Genomic DNA, 21,064 nt, shown 5'->3' with positions numbered 1-21,064 from the left:
GATGTTACCTATTTAATCTATGCAATAGTGCTGGTAAGGAACATGGCATACTCTGTTAGGCAAACTTTTCGCCTTGCTCATTTACACTTAATTAAGAAATAATCGGAATTTGTGGAATCTATTAGTGGGTTGAGTCCGGTAAAACCTACAGTATTGTACTGCGCATAGATGTTAGTTGCCAGCCTGATAACATAATAATTTATTGTCTAACCCACAGAGTGATTTTAAATTGATGTCTCTTTTATATAGTTAGGAATAATTAGAATAATAAAGTAAAGTCACTCAAATACTATGTACACTATTTTATAATAAGAAAATCATTTTAATTATCATTATTCATGTTGGGTTTATAGCAATTCAGTAAATATTGTAGCAATCTAATAAAATAAACGATTTCGTAAACTAGCTAAAATAGAATCTCAAGTTAGTCATAGGCATAAAAACTGTTAGCCACGGTAAAGTAACGAAAAATAAAATCTTGCACGTCCTTAATTCAGAGAAGAGATCGAAATGGATTTAAAATAATTTAAAGAATACAATTTCATAACAATTTGATATGCTGTGGTTTGAGAAAGCATTGCATACTAATGGTTTTATAAGTTGAATTTTAAAACTACAAGCATTATCCTCAAACAGTAATAGCCTAACACAAAGTAGTGTAACTTATTTAAATTACTGAGAGGAATAAAAATTGACATTGAAGATTGTTCTCAATGAAAAATAGAGGTGAGTTCAGAATACTCCAGTTCAGTAATCTGCCGCTAAAAATAGAAAGTTATTTGTATCAATATTTTATGGCTGATGTTATAAGCCATTAATGGACATTTAACCTAGATAACGTAATGGACATTTCTTCAACAGAGCAATGGGACTATCGACTTTAAATCAAATCACAGCAATTGCCATTAATTCACTGCAATTCTCTGTCTTTGATATAAAAAAGACAGAGAATATTTCAACGTAGAGCCTTATTACATTACAAATAGACTATAAAGTAGCCCCAATTGGTTTTACGCCATTGAAGAGTTGATGTCATTAACAACGTTGGAGGGTGACGCATTGCTAGTGCACTACGTGCGAATAAACCACGAATCATTTAGGCTAGAACTTCTATTGGCTAACTACTCGACTAAGATTGACGCCCAATAGATAAGATTGAATTCACTGCGTCCTATACTCATGAAACAACCATTCATAAATTTCTCTGAAAATTCATTGGCCTTTTACTCTTAGGGTAGCAAGGCTATAGGAAAAGTCTCATTCTAGTCTAGTACATCGTCTACAGCGGCATTGAAAAGTAAAATTCAAAGGCAATCCTTTCTTTCTTCGTAACCTGTCTCTCAATGTAGGTTAGAAATGTTGCAATATTTGTTTTTCTTATTTGTGGCCATAGCTTGTACTACCACTCATAAAACTATACAGTTGTTATTAACCATAAACTTTCGACTGAACACTACTGAGTTTGCTTTACTGATATAGAATTTAGTCTACATTTAGCCTACGCATTGAGTTATTGCAGTAGTTACTAGGAGTTTACGACCATGATTCTTTGTGATTTAGGAAACACAGTTACTCCTTGCTAAGACAGTTGTAAGAGGAGAGAAAAGTAACAAATTTGGGTAAAAAAAATTACAATTAATATATGAAGGATTTCGCTAGGCTATGAAAAATGGCAGCCATGATGGGAACCGACTCAAAATTCATTGGTGATAATGTTAGTAGGATGTTACTATGCTATGATATCATAGTCTGTATGTAGGATGACGAAATAGATACGAATTGGTATACTTTTACTATTTTTCCGTCAGATTTATCTTCTTAATTTTGCGGCTAGGTTCAGAGAGTTAGTTGATGGTGCTATATAAGCTTAACGGGTTGTGAGGCACCCGATTATTTATCCGTTACTACAGCTATGGTCGATTTCGTTGATGACCATTATTGCCTGATATTCTTATGAATACCGATATTATACCTGCACATATTGATATAACTATTCTTTAAAATTTATCTAATAATGTCATCGTTGACAGCAATCAGAAATATGCTAACTTTTTCTAAAATTTTCATACTTGTGTAACGATAAATTGAAGCAAATGAGTGGTCATAATTTGGTTAAAGGTAGTAATATAATTTTTGCGATTTCTTAAATGATTAGGCTGTAAATTATCTCTATTCTTTTAGGCAAAGTCAGATGAAGAGCCTTCGATGACATCAGGTAAGTTTGTCCAATCTACTTATTAACGTAATCAGAAGGCCTTGCTTCTCTATTGAAGCAGCCGCAGTGTAAAGTATCCTAATTCTTGCATGTTGTTAGTAGCAATTTTAATCAAGGAAGAAAATTGTATTATTTTATGAATTTTAGAAAAAGATTGTATTCTAAACATGAAAAAAATGATTGCCTTTGCAGTAAGTTTATCATCCTGGAATTAATTTCAAATGTCATTAATGAATACAAGTATAAATCTCTTTTTACATGATGTTATGTACTGGTAGCGATCTAAAATTGCTATATTAAAAATTGGAGATTAATATTTGGTAACATGAGTATTGCTAATAAGTATCAATTATAAATGAACTTTACTTGCTGCATTACTTTTCTTCTATATCATAAAACGTAATCTTTGGGACCCGGATATGCAGATCTCAAATATTTTGTATCTCAGGTATCCATACCAGTTTTTATGACGATAGTTAATTGTTTCATTTTGCCTACTGCACGGTACTTACTCTGAGAACAAATAGAACAGTAAAATTATAATTGGTACACTGGTGATACAACCCAATATAGCCTTTTTGTTAAGTTAACATGAACGAGTATCATATTTACGTATCGGTATTTGATCTTATGAATCTGTTATCATCCTAGGACCAGGCTTCCAGAAGAAGATTTTACTGAGCGACGCCTTGGAGGTATTAGCAGCTCTAGACATGAATAAAATTAACTGACTTGCCTTTGTTAGTCTATTCTAGTAGTCTACTTAGGTAGATCACATAAAATGACTGTGTGATAATCTTCCCACATAATGTAATATTTTAATACAGTAATTATTTACACGTAAAGCATAAAACTTTCGTATTTTTTGGCAATAAAATTTTTGACAATGAGACCATAAAGTACTCTCTTTGTAATAATTATTAGTTGCCAATGTTGATATTAGTTTTTTTTGTATAATTTTATATACCATCAAGGGCTATGCTTAAAAGTATTGAATAGTAATAATTCAAGCCCCGTTGTGAGTGATTTAATAATTTGGTAAGATTGCAATTATGCTATATTTTACCAGTGAATTATAATACAGCTTTTATGATCGTCGATAATTATATTTCGACTATTAAGGAATCGAAAAAGTTTTAATTCTATCCAACTCAAGCTTATAAAAAACTGCTTTCTTTACTGTCTTAATAAATATTTACCATTATATTTTCACAGTTGATATGATTACATTATTGTATCATGCACTCAACGTAAAGTAATCTTTTAATTTTACAGGATGAAAGCATGTTTCGAAGCTTTAGAACGTAAATATGTACGTGATTTATAATAAAGTAAATTGCTACAGTGAATTTTTGGTTATAATTATTAATCAGTAGTTTTTATTCTTTACTAATTCAGCTTAGGGAAATGATGCTCGGTGTAAGATATACCAATAGCCAATATCAATTACTTCATGAAATCAAATTTGAAAGTTATAGGATTTCAATAGAAGATTTGATACAAATTTTAATTCTCGCTTTTGCAGTTTCATTCAAGTAACAACGATACAAATGTAAGCAATTCAATTCATTTCTCTATGAATAACAACAATGTATTCGTTGTAATCCCATTTATCTATCGGAATACAGTCTGTAATGGAGACTTACACAATTAAAGTGCATTATAATATGACTGGCCTTAGCTCGATGGATATACTTACGTGAGTTCGATTAAAAATGTCGCTCTTGTAGTTAAAGCTTAAATAACAGCAGAATAATTTAAAATTTAAAATAAATATAATAGCAACATTGCATTTATTATGGCAAAAATGTACTGAAATATTTACAACTAATTTAAACAACGAAGTAAACCTTCGTTAGTTAGTTCTGTGACAGCTTGAATCCAATTGATTAATACCTGTACCGTATATGTGTTTTGAATTACTTTAATAGAATTAGCTATCCAGCGGATTGTATGGCGGCAAACGATATTGAGTCTGCAGTGATTATTTTTTTAAATAAAATAGTCGTATTAGGTACTATTTTAGAACCACTACCAGGTAATATTTGCATATTCTAGCATTAAATGTGTTTTATTAATCGAAATATGATAATTAAGCTTAAAAAAGATAATTTATTTGTAACTTTTTTTTAAAACAACGCTCTAGATGATATCAGTATTACCGTAAGAATGCTATACTACGATGAGGGTGAATACCTAAGCAATATTGTAGATTTTAAATTTATCAATACTTTAATAGTTTATGAGTAAAAATATGAGGATTTCATTGACAATACGATGACCATGCAGCTACCCCGCCTGACTATGAACCAAAAGGTTTTAAATATCTACCATCAGAATTGTATACTTGTCTACTTACTGAAAGCGAACAAACCTCTTTCAATATTGGAGCCGTTACTTCGGTAATGAAGAGTAAAAACGTAACATTTTGCAATTAAAGTGGGAATCTTCTTTATTAGATGGTTTAGTTATCTATTTCTATGATTACAGCAAAATCAAAGTTGAAAATTTAATTTTAGCTAGCATATACGATACTTTTTCTAGGTTGGAATTAAATAACTTAGAACAGCTTGCTACTGTATTTAATTAAGTTAATATCCCTAAAATCGGTAGTCGTTAACAAAGACGGTATGAGGAGTATTATTGTTATTACTAAATAAAATATAATAATAATCTCAGCAATTGTGGTGAATAAAATTAACTAAAGTTATCAATTCTGTACCTATCGCCGTAAATTAATACTTTATATTTTACATAATTTCTCAATTTTATGTTATAATCTTATATATATATGGGCGCCTTTACACACGCATTCGATGAATAATAGGATTTTCTATCGTAAGTGTTGAGCTATTTCTTCATCTTTAACGTTGATAATTGATCATTTTATAAATCTATAAAGAAACTTGTAATAAACTAAATACTTTTAGGGTTAAGATGAGAATGCAAAGTTCCTGCCATCAACTTCATAAAGAAATTGCATCTTTGCAAAAAAATAGCGTCAAACGAAAGCGTTACATGACAACAAGCAATCAACCGAAGGTTATTGCTCCGTTATATCATTCTTTTCTAAAAATTTCTCCAGTTGAAGCTTACTGTTTGATTTATAGATAAAAATCGAGAAAGAAGCCTCATGCCTATCCTCAGCCAGCTTAACACAGGATGATTCTGACGCTACCATTGATGGTTTAGGTCGAGCATTATTTATTTTAAGCTTTTTCCAAGATTTCCTAAAATTATGCTTTAAGTTTTTATTTACGCGCATTGCATAATTATAATTCAGAACCAGGTATATTTGAAAGTGAGAAGAAAAATAATAAAGATTTAATACGCTGTTCCTGTGGATGCAATGTGGTAACACATAGACATATTATCTTTAAATAAATATTACTATTGTTAATTCATAGCTACAATGATTCATTCTTAGATTTCATATTCTTACTGCGGTATACACGTATACTCGTATATATCATTATAAAATATAAGAACTCGAAGATGATGATATTTTTATGAACAGAATAGAGTAATATAATTCGTATAAACGCTGATAAGTGTATCCATATTTACTTTATTATAGAATGATGGATTGATGATAATGTGCGATAGTTGTAATACCTGGCAGCATACTCTTTGCTATAAGATATGCAGTACGCGAGACGTTCCTCGAAAACACTTTTGCATAAGATGTTGCTTAGTAAGCTAAAACAAAATTTATATTCGTCTTAAATAGTTAAAATTGGTGATAAAATTTGCTGCAATCAGATAGTATAGCACAATCAATCATGATTTCTTTCAGAAAAAAGCAACTGATAATTTACTCGTATAATAAAACTTGGACTCATATTATATTGTTTTATAGGATAATGCAACACCGTCAACTGATACATCATTGAAAAATTTGACTCCAAAGATTTTACAAGTCATTAGTATACTCTAAACACCGATTAAATTAATAGTAAAGTTTAACAGCCAATATTTTTTATAGATAGTATAATTTTACTTTCAAAATTGCAGCTAACTTGTCTTTGGCGTAGAAGTTTAATTGCTATTTACGAATATCCCTACATTACTTGCGCTGGGCTTGCGAGCAGGCTAGGTGATATACATTTGTCGTTTTCTTAGTACGAATTTTTATTTAAATTAAATCTTTCATGCATTTTAAACTGTGTTTAGGCGTATTTTGTGTGAGATAAAACATAATTTTGTGATTAGCTTATTACGTATATACGCAAATTCTGTGGCATTGTTTACCAATTTTAATATAATCGATATATGTTGCGGCATGATTTTAGGTGCTAACATGTCTGTCACTAGGCAAGTTTTGAAGAGATTGGATAAAAAGGGGCTGGTGGCTTCTCCATTTAGAGGAAGAGAGTATGCAACACGTATATAAAAAAATAGTTAATTAACATAAAAGCTTCGAATAAAAGATAAAAGCCTAAATCTCATGACTTTAAATTTCAGTAAACGAATAAAAATCGTAAATGTGGATAGGGTTTTAAATGAAGTTATGGGTTGCTTTCAGTTAAGGTCAAAAGGAAAGGTAAATCGAAACAATAGGACTATCAAGATTTATAGTTGTTCATATCTATCAGCAAAATTTTAATTCTTGATAGTAATTCAAAATTTAAGATGCTAATCAAATTTTCATCTCTGATAGACTGAAACCTTGGTTAGACAAGTTTTACAGCTCAAATCCAGGAATTAGGTTAACAAAAAAGTGTATACGCTAAGTGAGTACCTAACTAAGATTACTCACTCCTATACGTACATCTAGACTGGGAAATATAACTCGAACAAATGTTTTCTTAAATCATAACGAGACACCTTTAATTAGACTTTATTATATATTTTTTAGAAAGGGACTTGAGTTTGCTCAGGGCGAAAACGAATCAACTTATCCGATGTTACTTAAATTATCTAACCGAAATCAGAGCTTGCGAAGTATAGTACATTTGAAAAGTCACGAATTGCGTATGATTCTTTAAAGTGAAGACTGCTTCTATTGACTAAAAAGATTTTTATTGCGGTGTCCCCATTTTTCGTTCCAGACATTTATTGAGGGCGTCCGTAATAGAAAATAAAATCGTCACTAAATGATTCCGTGATTATAGATTTGGATTAGAAATTAGGTTAACAGAAAACCGTTTCTTTAATTATACTACGTACAGTTGACCAATGGAATAACAATTTCAGTTCTAATATTTAGTAATTCTTATAATTAACTATCAGCGTAATCAAAGTGCGGCAATAGACTCATAATATTCGTAAGTCAAGAGAAGACACATGCTTTATTAGCAAAGGCGACAATTTCCTAAAGTTCAGTACAATAACACGGACCTAAAATACAAATACTGTACTACTAAATATTACACCAGACAAAAAATAGCGTTTTGCAGAGTATGACATTTATATTACATTCAAACAAAAATTAAGCAAGTAACGGGAACTGATAGAATCATGAATGTAACAATGTATGCAATAAATTGATAATCCAAAAACTATCTCATTTTATAATTTTGCTTTGTTGAAAGATTGCACAACCGACCATTGAAGTTAAGTTCAACGGTAAAGTCTAGATCCCGCTGAAAAAAAAATAAAAGTTTACGATTATATGCTATCTACAATGCTATTTTACCACTACATCTATTAGGAACTATTCTTTACCTTGTTACGCTTATTAGATTTGCACGAAAATACGCCATTTATTTCCTCGTTCTTAAGGACGGTTAAATAATCTTCAAAGTAGAACACCGTTTGCTTCCAGTGCGTATACTGACTGTATGGGCCTAACATGAAATGCGAAATGTTAACAATAATTGAATAGAAATTGATATGTAAGTGTACTATTTTATCAAATTATTTAGTTTCTTCGTACGAAGATACCTGTAGAGAATCCGGTTCGCTTATGACATTTTGTAAATTCGATATCAAAAAAGCATGCAAACGCATGAAGATAATCGTTACGTTTACAAACTAGATGAAACTGGGATGAAATATTTAAGTCGTCCGTTGTAATTGTATTCAGATCAACTTCCTAAGAGTTAAATAATTAATAGATGCAGAAGTCAAGACGTGTAAGAAGCTATAAGTAATTATGTCAAGGTTGAGAATATTCTACAAATTACCGTTAGCAGACAGCAATCCGTAACGACAAGTTTTTGATCAACAAAATCTACAAGAGGTTCAGCTAGGGCAACTTTTCGCAGGCAACTCATGTCAAATCCATACACGCTATCCCACCCTAAAATAGAATCAAGGAATTGTAACTCCAACGTGGAATAATGGTAGTGAACTGTCATTAGATAGATTGATTAAAATCTTGTGATACACGTGTGCACGACAACGATTTTGATTTACACTACATATAAAATTATACATCTATATTTTGTATCTAATTATATTACAATTGATCTTCTCTTCTTTGTATTCTCTATCTTCTATACCACATATATACAGTGATGCTTTATCTGGCATCAAAATTCCACCAGGCTTCTACACGTCGGTAAATCACATAACAAACACGAATATATGATTTCAGGTTTTACTACAACGCCTGCCAGTTATTGCTTTTAACGATTGCAAAGTTTTTAATCATGATTATCAAAGCAGGCTTTCAATCGGTTACTTACCAACCACTTATCTCTAGCATACAATACAGTCTCTAACATGCATTCATAGAAAAGGCAATATCCCATCCATTCGCTAACAATGATATCAACTTTATCTACTGGTAATTCGATCTCTTCGACTTTACCCTTGATTAACGTTATAACTGCAATTGAAAGAATGCATTTTTAAAAGATCTGCAAAGAGGTCTTTGCTCGCTAGTGTTCAGTTCTAGACAATTAGTTAAAATTGCGCTATTTTACGAACATGTAAGTAGATAACATACCGTGATCCAGACGATTAGCTTTGACTATCGCCTCAGCTTGCTCAATAATTCCTGAACAATCAATCTATCAGATCATTACCGCAGTGATTTAATTAGATAACATGCATTTTTCTCGCGGTTAAATATAGTTTTAAGTAATCTTTGGCTTAACTTACTCCAATTACTTTAGCGGCGCCTGCTTTAGCAGCAAACATACACAGAATACCGGTCCCACAACCAATGTCCAATACCGTTTTTCCACGAAATAAATGCTTATTCTGATACATGGAATTGCGATAAGTCAAAGTTCTAGTTTCATCCTTTAACATTTCCTATACGTTTATAAATGAAATAAGAATTTAAGACGTTTCGGTCAATTTTTGGAACGTAATACTGTACAGGTTGTTTAAAAATTATATGAAGGACTTAAATTGACATCTGATACAGCGTAAAGTGTAGACTTGCACGGTAACGCGCTTACGAATGACGATTTTTTAGATGAGATTCGGTTTGATGAATTATAGCACCACACAATCTATAGTAGAGTACACTTAAGGTCTAAATTGTAGCATATTTAGGTATTCAATGTGCTATTAACTATGAAACGTAGCAACAGTATAATTTTTATTTAGGTATATTTATCTCATGCGAAATTGAATGCATTCTAACTTAATTATACAGTATCTTCTTGTAGTAATACATTAATTATCAGGATGTGGTAATCTCAGTACTCTTGTTATCAATTTACAGTTAAACAAATATTTAATTGGTAATTGAGATTGAAGACTAAAAATGCTAGATTAATTATCGTAGGAGTTACTTACCTCATGAATTCCTAGCCACAATTAAGAGTAGTGTGTAAGAGAAATATTCATTAGTAGAGCATAAATTAACGTATAATTTCACATTTACAATCATTCAAAACTAACAAATTTTTGCAGGCTACGAAATCATTGGTGCAAAAGCAGCAAAACATTGCATTAGCACTAAATTATCAAACATTTTTTTTCAGGTGTTAATGCAATGCACTGTTCAATTAAAAGTAAAATAATAGCATTATATCAGTCCAGACAACTTAATTTCCTATCAAAGTTTGCCGTATTGATCCTTAGTATTATTATGCATGATGGAAGAATAAATGTAATCCTTCCGTAATTATAATTTGCAGCACGATACTTATTCCATCATTCGGTATTACTACTGGTGCTATCAAAATTTAAGTTATCTTGATAAATCTAAAAAGCGTACATAAATACTGACAAACTGCTATCACTCTCATCTAAAGGCACTTACTTCTTTCATCCTAAATTCACGCGGCAAAACAAATGGCTACTTGCAAAATTATCAAATTCGTGCATGTGCAAATAAAGTACAGTTGAGATTTGCAAATTATTCTCATTATTTCAGCTGAGCAAATTTGTCTAAATTAATACACAATCGACCGATAGCAATGCATAAAATTGGCAGTATCGTAGCAAAGATTATGCCTATGTCAAGGACCCGTTTTGAAAGATGTATACTAATTATAAAGTAAGAGGAATAAACATTTGATCAAGATCTGTCTGTATTACATGTTTTTTCTCATCTAATGAAGCAAATACTTAGCATTTCCTAACGTCAGCATAGCAACGTATGAAGTTTGGCAATATGATATAAGTTTTATATCTTTGGTTCTTAATAATTATAGGGCGGTCATTAACAACTACAGTACAGTACATGGTTTAGCTATAAATTGGTTCAATTTCTAAAAAGAAAAGGTTCCGTTTATTTTACGCTATTTCATGTCAAGCGTAACGACTGCAGTAAGCAAAGACTTGCATGATATAGCCTAGCATTATTAAGGTTAAATATACCGTACAACGTTGAAGCAAAGAATTGAACGCATATACTGCAATGATTGAATCCGTTTGTAATTACCGAAATGAGCATAAGAGTCAAAGTAATAATCCTTGCTGGTCATTTCGTTGAATGATACCGTTTCTGGATTGCTTTCCTGCTAGGATAATTAATCGAGAGTAAATTACAGAGTTAGAGTTAGCCATCCGCACTAGATAATTTCATCCATTGATCTATTCCTATTTCCACTTATGTTGTCGAAGTATTGCATGTCTGTATAAAATTAGTTGATCATGTCCTTACATCCATAACTTCAGCTGCAGTCCGATTAGCCATGCTGTAGCAGCAATTGTATATTGATGAGTTGGAAAAATGGAGTTGGACGGATTATAAATTGATATTTATAACCAATTAGTAACACGTGTGAGCAGAATGTATCATCACAAGATTGCTAATTTTCTGCTGGTATATAAGTTGAGCACCACGAGTTGCGACACTGCAGCTGCTGCGATCCGTATGCGGTAGCTTAGCTACTGCATACGAGAACGTATGCGATATCCTACCATACCGTCACACTGTAGTATCAGTAGTAGCCTAGAAATCTAAGGTACTGTACAGTGTACAGTACCTTAGAATTGTGCACTGTGTACTGTAGAGTGTCCAGTGTACTGTACTGTACAGTGTACTGTACTGTACTATACTGTACAGTAGAGTGTACTGTACAGTGTACAGTGTACAGTATCAGTAGCACAGTACTATAGAAAAATCGACTGTACTGTACTGTTCAGTGTTCATGCTATACAGTATGTTTAGCGCTCATACTATTCGTATAGCAACAACGTAAAATATCCTTTAGCGATAGAAGAGGTAACTTCAAATCTTCAGTGCTTCTATGTGTATATTATTACGTACAATATCCTTTAGCGATAAAAGGGGTAACTTCAAATCTTTAGTGCTTCTATGTGCATATTACTCGTACGCGTATGCCATAGGTTAGTTACTAGTTTATTTACAATTTTACCTCTACTAATGCTAAGATCGATAGGCATACAAACAATGGCAGTATGAAAATCACAAGCATTATATATAAAATATAGTGCAGTGATATGCACTCGCTTATAGTATGCCGCGCAATAACATAAATAATTATGTAATAATTGATATTTGATATGTTTAGAGACGATAGCATTGATTAATTAGCCAAATCACACACATTCTAATTATCCTAAGTAATACTGAATATTATGTTTACGTCTTCCGATTCAATAAAGAAAAACACTAGACTGATTATAAATACAGTAACACAAAGTACAAGAGATCTCGATCGATTGAGAATAGAATTAGCGTATAATTAGAATATAACTGAAAAATAAAATATTGAAAATGTTGAACTAACGCATACATACGGCATCTTACGCAACACTAAACATTATATCTAAGTGTTTCCATCAGTTTTACGCCGTGGTAAATGTGTTAAGAACAGCAGCAAGATCGGCCACGATAGATTACAAACATGATACAATATACTGTACCTAGACGATGATAGCATTGATTTACTTAGCTAATCTACATACATACATTGTGTCCTTCAAGAAATTAAATAATATGTTTTGGTATCAGATAAATGTTACTCATCCTTGGGTTATAAATGAAGGGAAAGCACTCTGAAGCAGCTGCTAACTTCTATTGAGTACAATAAAAGGACAACTAGATATCTTTATTTGAATTTCCAAAATGTTAAGCAGCTCTGCTTATATATTTTTAAAGTTACAGTATAAAGTATAGATGTGGAATAGTAGCACGAATAATACGAGTATATTGTAGAAAGTAACAATGTAGCTCGTACTGTATCAGAAAGAGACATACTGTAATATAATACACATATAGATGTATGACAGCTATCATATGAGTAAGCTCTATATTATTTCTATATTAAGTAGTAAGTTCTAGCAACGTGCCATACTTGATACAGTATACTATTAAACTGTAGTATACTCGTATAATAAGGTACAGTAGAGCAGCGATATTAGTATATAACTATGCATGCAATAATGCAGTTACTTCTTAACTATATAAAGAGAATATATGACTGCAAAAATCTAATTGTTACGCTATAATACATGATCACTCGAAATAGTTCATTCCGTTGGTATAATTATGAAATTTTATATACTTCAACTTTACTTTTGAATGTCTACATTATTGATACCTAATCGTAGGCCGTGTATCTATTTACAGCAAACGCAGGTGCGAATCATTGAATTGTAAACTTTGCAATTTTAGTATTTTACTTCAATATTAAAATCACTGAAGAGTTAATCAGTTCAAATACTAAAATTAAATTGTTTCATTGCTGTGTTAGCTATAAATAGTTTTACTACTCCCAATACAGCGCATAAAATTATCTTGCATGACACATCATCTAATTGGTTTCCAATGATACTTTTATCACAAATTTCTGCGATGCTATTGCTAATCTGACATCATAAAATTTCAATAATAAATGCTACATCGAATCATTCTTAGTTCTAAATATCATATATTATGCTATTAATTCTGAATTAAATTTAATAAAATTTAAGAATGTTTTAGTCTATTATCATTTAAGTGTTATGGCATATATTATTGCAGTAAATGTAGAACTTGTAAATATATAGTGTATCGCGTGTGGGCCTCTACTCTATCAGTATTCCATTTCGGTTGCAGATTTTACCGACTGTTACAGATAATCTAGCATTTGCTATAGCTGATGCCCCAGCTTTTACATCAAATTAAGCAAAAAACCTTTTGATTTGAACGGATTAATAATGCTTCCATTGGGTCGTCACCTTATTAGAATGACGCCGACTGAATAGAATACAATTAGCACGTGGTTAATATTCAAATACCATAACAACAATTGCAATTAATTTGTCATCATCGTTAAAAAATGCTTATTTAATACCTATAGAGTACTATCTATTACTCATCTGCATAATTAGTGCGATTGTCATTATAACAATATGGCATATGGCATGATAGTTATAGAAACGTCAGCATTGATTTAAGCGCTAAGTATTAAAAAGTTGAAAGCAAGGCAAGACCTTGCCATTCACGAACTGATACATATGATTTATTACAAACGATGGCCAGGATAAAAAATCAATGGCTAGCCGATAAATTAGATACAAAAAATTGTATTATTTAATTATCTAAAATTTTAATAAGCTGTAAATTTATTATAGCAAATAAAATAGAAGAATTTTACTAACAATTATCTTGTGCAAAAAATATCGTTATAAAATAACCTTTTCCCTCGTCATGATATGACTAGTTATGTGATCTCATAAAAATGCTCAATATTGGTAATTGAAACATATGTCATTTTCATGAGGATACGTTAGGCTTCACCAATCAAAAATCTTATTGATATATTAACCAATCAGCTTTCAGCTATGTATAAAATTCGCATAAGCTTGATTTTTACTGGGATGAGTTAGCGTCTAGCTGAACATATTTTTTCGTTAGCCATCGATAGAGGAAATCTCAAGGGGGAAACTGCTTCAAGCTAATCGATTATATCCCTTTAGCCTTTTATCTTATTAATAACGCGATAGAAATTTCTAAATTACTTGAAGACTAAGGATAACTTTAGACATGGCCAAATATTCCAATTTCGAAGATAGAGGAGTTGTCTTTGCCCAATACTTTATGTTTTTTTTCAACATAGTCCTATGGGTAAGTAGCATTCTAGATGTTTCAGAAGATATCAATTATAGCTAATCTGATAGAGAAATTTTCATGACTAAGTTGTATTTTATTGTCTAATCTAATATCAAACGGGATAATATTCCGTATGAAAATCACCATTTTATGTTTTATAATCTTGTTTTATCACTGATAAATGAAATTTTTAAACGTTAGAAATTCTATAGTACGTTATCAAATTGCCCATATGTGGATAATCATTTTTACAGACCGCAGTATCGATTATTGGCCTTATTATTATAACTAATTCTAATTGTCGACATTCTTCACAATTTAACGGAAAACCGTTAAAATAGCCTGTGTTACACTAAATGATTTGATTGCAGACGATATATCCGCTTTGCACGATTCATTCCCAAAATAGAATCAATCAGCCCTATACAGATATAAATAGATTATATTTTAAACAGTAACGTGAACTAGTTTCATCAATCATCGTTAATTTTCTGGAATAGCTTATAATAGGTGTTTGCTGGACTAATTTTTTACTAATTATGGTCATGAAAAGTAGCATACTGAATTAATCAAGTCGATCTTAAATATTCTGTTCACATTATAAATCAATTTTATTTTAAAGTATATTTCTTTAGAATATGAAATTATTATAGCCAGTATGTGAAACCGCACTACAATCTGGACTTTCTATTTCGAGATATATTCTACTGAATAAACCTTGCAGGCAAACTTTAGTACAATATTATTACAAAAAATGAATAGTGCAGGATTAAATTAAAACTTGGATGTCTACTAATATTTAATAAATAGCTATAGTAAAATGCCGACTGGCTAGAAAAACTTAATTTTACTACAAGCATCAACTTAGATTCACTTTGACACAAAACAGTTCATCAATGTCTCATCTTAGATAAGAGCTGATAGTTATTGCCCTAATTGCCGGTAAAGATAAGTTAATATTCAAAGACGTGTCTAATATCATGCTGCTTTAGTTGTACAATACCATGTATCCTTTCTAGCTAAGAAGGTCTGAAAGCTAAGTATTAGAAATAGACATAAAAGAGTAAAGGAATCCCTACACAAACTAGCCAATTTTTAGTTAAATTTCAATTATTTCATTTGATTAGCTTGAAGTATCACATAAGATGATCGAATCCTGTGTCGAATACAATAAGCTATAAGTCCTTATAGGGAAATAAAGGCAAATTTTTCCTTTCATAGACACACACTTGCCTCTCTCCCTAAATTTTCACTTTGTAAAAATTAGCATAAAAGATTATCATAAAAAGGTTACCGTTACGATCCATAATTGTGAATGACCACCTCACTAAAGTCTCGTTATGTCAATTTATGATAGTATAATAGTGTAATGAGTCATTTACTTCTATTTCAGGCGGATTAATTAAACAGCAGATGCTCATCCTTATTATTGATACGGAATTTATGTTTAACTCATAGTCGTTAGCTGCATGGTGCAGAAACAATATTTACTATACACAATATAGCAATTTATATACAGCTTTAATCACACCGATAACTTTCATTTTAGAGTATAACTGTAACTATTTCTATGGTTGCAGCTTTAATCATCTTATGGTTATAAAGAAAGAATTACATTTAGTTGACAAAATTTTAAAGAATGATTGTTTGATAAAACATATTTTTAATAGCGTGTTTGCCGTGTAGTCGATATAGTAACATAAAGACGAACTTTTACAACGAGTTTACAACCGCAACACGTTACACGTAATAGACATAATTGCTTAAGGTCATGATAACAACATATTCTTTTTTATATTGGTCATTTCTTCGCTGCAGAATTTCAGCCTTGTAATTTTAACTGTATTACGCTATCATTATATTTCAATAACTCAGAAGTAAATTTATAAAAATGGCGGCTAAAATATCTTAAATCATCTTGGATGAATATATATCTAAGCCACTTCAGACCAATAGCAAAGTCGAATTTTATTTCTATGTATGCTCTTACTGCTGCTCGAAATCAATTATAGTGATTTTCATTAAACTAGTTATCAATTAATTTTTAATAGACCAATATGACCAGTATCAAAATTAAATTCTTTCTAGTAGTTTGAACGTTCTGATCCTTGCGAATTATGTTAGGAAACGACGATTGCTATTTTTTTTTACCGTATAATTTCATCCATCACGGTATATTTTATTTAAGGACTAGCATGGGGACTAAGTGTCTTCAACTTACAATATGCCCCGGAAAAATGCGGTATAACTTTTCTGTTACTACTATTGCACATCTAATTAATTGTAAATTGACATTAATAGCAGTAAAATGTCTGTAAATCGATGATTTAGAATTTATTGCAAAGATCTCTTGCTAATGTTTCTAAAAATTAAAATTAGGCTTTTGTTTTATGATATGAAAAATACCGACTAATCATATATTTACCCTATTTTTACCTAATAGGTTGTAGGTGCAACAATGCTTGGCATGGGGATTTACTATCATATTGCTCATACAGATTATGCGGTTTTAACTAGCGAGTCTTACTTTATTGGTGTTAACTTATTGATTGCAGGCGGCACTCTTTTATTTGCTGCCGGATTCTTGGGTTGTTTCAGTGCTCTATGCGATAATCAAGCCCTTTTAGTTGGAGTAAGTATGCTAATGTAGCTCTAAAAGTATTAGTATTCAGTTTAGCTATGTTATATTGTTCTGGAGTTTAATTGGTTCTTTGTGTTATTCTTTAACCACTGCATTATTGAATATTCTAATTTCGTTTCTAAAGTTCTGATAGTATTTCAATTTCCAAATTTTGCTAAACTCCATCATAAATGGTCATAATTTCAAAATTTACTTAAAATTTTAGAAGAAGTATTCAAATAAGCATTCAATGATATTCTTCTCTGTATTTTTCTTTAAAATTTACTCTGAAACTTTATACTTTCTAGTTTATTTTGGCTCTGATTCTTTTGCTTGGCTTAGAAATTGGTACTGCTATTTATGGCTATGTTGGAACTCCAACTGTAAGTCCGCTATAATCATCTAGAAAATTACTATCTATTAGTTTCTATATCAAAATTATAGCTTTGGAGCGAGACATAAAGTATGATATTATTTATAGATCAGATAATGAGTAGCTGATAAAGGACAATCTCTAATATTGGTTGTGATTGATTTAGTTGGAAGGAATTGCAAAGAAACATATGACACAGGACGTTGAAACTAAATTTAGAACCAATGTAAAGGTCCAGAAGGCCATGAATAACTTACAAAAGACCGTAAGTCACTTAAATATGAAATGATTACGAATTAGAATACATTTAAGTCTCGTATGATTATGATTTGATAATAATCACTGACACACAAAATGAGCCTTTAATAAATGTTAACTTAGCTTTATTTTTATGTATTATGGAGCAATAAGAGTAGTCTTAAAATTTTTTATTCTATATAACCTGTAAGATGGTGTATAAGTTTTAGATGATTATGAAGATAATTAAGTTAATTACCACTATTAATAGCATATTAACGATATAATAATTGGAGTATCATAAAAAAGCCATCTTAGCAATCTTGCATTCTTCCGTTGCTTTCATTTAATATTTTATAATATAGTAAATTAGCTTAAGATTGATGTAACAGTATTTGAGTTAAAGTAATGGCATAATAGTGATTGTAATTTGTAATATTAAGATTGTTTTTTTCTGTTTTAACAGCGAAAATGCTGTGGTGTTGACACCTATAAAGATTACGCTAAATCATCTTGGGCTTTGGCTAAATTTAACAATTCAGAAAGTGATCTGAAAGGTAACTTTCCTGTACCCGATTCTTGCTGTAATACAAGCATTGTTGGCGAAGATCTCCCGCGATGCCAAAAAGAATACGCTAATGGCAAGAACGTCTCATATATTTATGCAGATGTAAGTAAAATATCTAACTATAGTTACGCAATTACAAAAATATATTACATTCGATGACAGTGCTATGCTTGCTATACAAGGGTGCTTATAGCGTAAAATATTACTTACTACATAGTACTAAATCTGATTGACGCGCTTATTAATTATTGCTTCCATAATCATCTTATTTATGCAAAAATAATTTGAATCTTAATTGAGATGGTTATCATAAATTTTTATATTACTGGATTTTCTTATTCCCGTAATTTATAAATAATACCGAACTTCATAACTTTAATTAGATCCGTATCATTTTCATCTAAGAATATCTAAATTTTTTTTATAGGGTTGCTATCCACGTTATCGAGATGATATCGTGCAGTATATGTTCTCTTTAGGTGCTGTTGGTGTTTCAATGACGCTTTTGCAGGTACGGTACTAGATTTTATTGGATAATTTCATTTTACAAGATATCTATTATTTTAGGCTGTTACAATTATCCCGTAACAATGCATGTATCTTATTGCTACAGTACATGATCCTACAATATAATGACTTAGTGTATGATCTAATGTGAATAGTATGGATTAAGGATATTATTGTATGAAGAATGACATTGGATTAAAAGTTCCTTACAATTAGCTTAACAATTTACCTCGAGAGAGTAATTGTCATAGACTGCTGGTCTATATTGTAGTAAAATCAGAGATTGCTACTTGTTAAAAAGCGGTTTAGAAATGTTTAATCCATTAATGCAGTTTTTAGATTCTACATGATATATAGTATCAAGAATACTTCGTATTAATAAAGCAGTTACATCTTTAAAATTATTTACTTTTATTTAGAAGGATAAATTGTAGTAGATTGTAGTTAAAACCAATTTAGACATCATGTCGTTGCAATAGGATTGAGTTAATTTTATGATTACAAATAGGAGTTTAGTATACAGTTAAAGGTAATGTAAATTTACTTTAATTTTTAAGACTTTAATTGACCAGTTAGCAATGCCGTTAAATTAGGATAAAGAAGAAGTAGTCGTCGAAAGATTAGATGTAATAATATCATCTAGATCTTTATATGATAATAAAAACTTATAGTTAATAGACATTTAAAAGTAAGGCAAAATTTTAGTTCTCACTCATCTATTGGAGTAACATTCAGCTAAAAAACGAATTGTAGTCGATTTCTTCATCATTTAATAATCCAGATTGGTAATTGCTTCAGGAAAGCATATTATTACTATGATTTTCATTATCAGACCTGTAGCATTTCGAGTCTCATAAAAAATGAATAAATGAGATTAAAAACAGAGCTTCGTCTATCATAGGCAGAACTATAAACTGTAATTTAAAGTAATTCCTAGATTTATAAAGTTATATATTTTATAGATCTGTTATAAAATTATACGGATATAAGGCTTGCAAACAAAATTTTTTTAAGATAGGACATATAAAAGTTCTGTCTTCTATAAACTTTGGAAAAAATTGAATGTTAATTTTTTTTGTATCATCTCTATTTCTACTAGATCATGGGCATCATGCTATCATTCATATTGTGCTGCAGTTTGAACGGATCACAAGGATATGGCCCACTACCACTCAAGAGAGATCCATATGATTATTAGTAGTAGACTGATAATGTGGAGGGTAGCTGGATCATAATAAATTTCTATTTGTTTCTTTGAATTTGTTTAAACCAATATGACGCCAGAAATTGATCATCTCGCACTCTTGCATTTCTTAACCCTCATGTTTAAGGTTTTATTGTTTTTTCAAAACATCTTCTACAGTAATGAAATTAATTTTAATGATAGTCACAAATGTCCATGAATTTAGTCTTAGCATGATAGTTGATTTAGGTATAAAATATTGTAATTTGATCTTGCAATATCACAAGGATGGCAAATATTTCGTACTGCCTATAGATTGTAGGTTCAAGTTAGCTAAGCAAATAGGATTAGGAAAGATATAAAGAATGTTATCGCTGCTGATAATGATTGTATAGAATCTTGCAATTATCATCAGATGGATACTTAATGGGTGATAATTAATAATTTTATCCTTGATTTATATATCTATTCCCTACCTTATTCTCCTAACTTTGACGACACTTTCTTACTTACTCTAACCTTACAATCATTTCGTTTTCATTTAATTAACTGATAAAATGAATGAATTTACCGGCTTGAATATCTTCACTTAAATAATAATGGCTGTTCCTATATAGTTTTGCATATAAGTAAGAGAAAATTTCAATCATTTCAACTCAACATAAAAATAATGTTACGCTTGTCTATAATGCAATGGTGCATTTAATTTAGTTTGATTTGAATTCTCAATTTATGTCATCCATAACAGTAGAATTACCTATACTTTATCACATTGTAAAACTGTTGAAGTTAGTTCTGATCCTTGTTTTACAATCATTTTTATTACAATTATGCTGATGAAATAATGACCTTTTTCGCGCCGTAAGAGCAGAAATTATTTCAAGATATAGTTATAGCTTCTGTTATCATTATAATCAATAGCTAGATGCGTACTATAATCAATTAATAA

General features: G+C 30.7%; 3 protein-coding genes across 3 annotated transcripts; 2 read left to right on the top strand and 1 right to left on the bottom strand.

The window, feature by feature from the left end:
- Positions 1-1,669: 1,669 nt before the first annotated feature.
- On the top strand, positions 1,670-5,487 carry TRIADDRAFT_52142 (uncharacterized protein; the record flags this gene model as incomplete). The annotated part of the gene is made up of 10 exons (XM_002108759.1): positions 1,670-1,714; positions 2,182-2,215; positions 2,363-2,406; positions 2,664-2,719; positions 2,867-2,910; positions 3,190-3,253; positions 3,491-3,527; positions 3,614-3,750; positions 5,146-5,257; positions 5,326-5,487. The coding sequence occupies 10 exons, from the start codon at positions 1,670-1,672 to the stop codon at positions 5,485-5,487; spliced, it is 735 nt and encodes a 244-aa protein (XP_002108795.1).
- Positions 5,488-7,716: 2,229 nt separating this feature from the next.
- On the bottom strand, positions 7,717-11,049 carry TRIADDRAFT_49708 (uncharacterized protein; the record flags this gene model as incomplete). The annotated part of the gene is made up of 10 exons (XM_002108021.1): positions 7,717-7,800; positions 7,883-8,004; positions 8,102-8,252; positions 8,344-8,459; positions 8,623-8,710; positions 8,848-8,990; positions 9,111-9,174; positions 9,266-9,421; positions 10,383-10,384; positions 11,007-11,049. The coding sequence occupies 10 exons, from the start codon at positions 11,047-11,049 to the stop codon at positions 7,717-7,719; spliced, it is 969 nt and encodes a 322-aa protein (XP_002108057.1).
- Positions 11,050-16,851: 5,802 nt separating this feature from the next.
- On the top strand, positions 16,852-20,130 carry TRIADDRAFT_52140 (uncharacterized protein; the record flags this gene model as incomplete). The annotated part of the gene is made up of 7 exons (XM_002108758.1): positions 16,852-16,869; positions 17,071-17,259; positions 17,556-17,630; positions 17,787-17,885; positions 18,324-18,527; positions 18,853-18,936; positions 20,032-20,130. 7 exons carry the CDS (start codon positions 16,852-16,854, stop codon positions 20,128-20,130), a joined length of 768 nt encoding a protein of 255 aa, XP_002108794.1.
- Positions 20,131-21,064: the final 934 nt, after the last annotated feature.

The sequence above is a fragment of the Trichoplax adhaerens genome, genomic scaffold (genome assembly GCF_000150275.1).
Source record: "Trichoplax adhaerens TRIADscaffold_1 genomic scaffold, whole genome shotgun sequence".
NCBI lineage: Eukaryota > Metazoa > Placozoa > Uniplacotomia > Trichoplacea > Trichoplacidae > Trichoplax > Trichoplax adhaerens.
The sequence above is the reverse complement of the archived record's forward strand: the minus strand, read 5'-3'. Positions and strand labels throughout refer to the sequence as shown.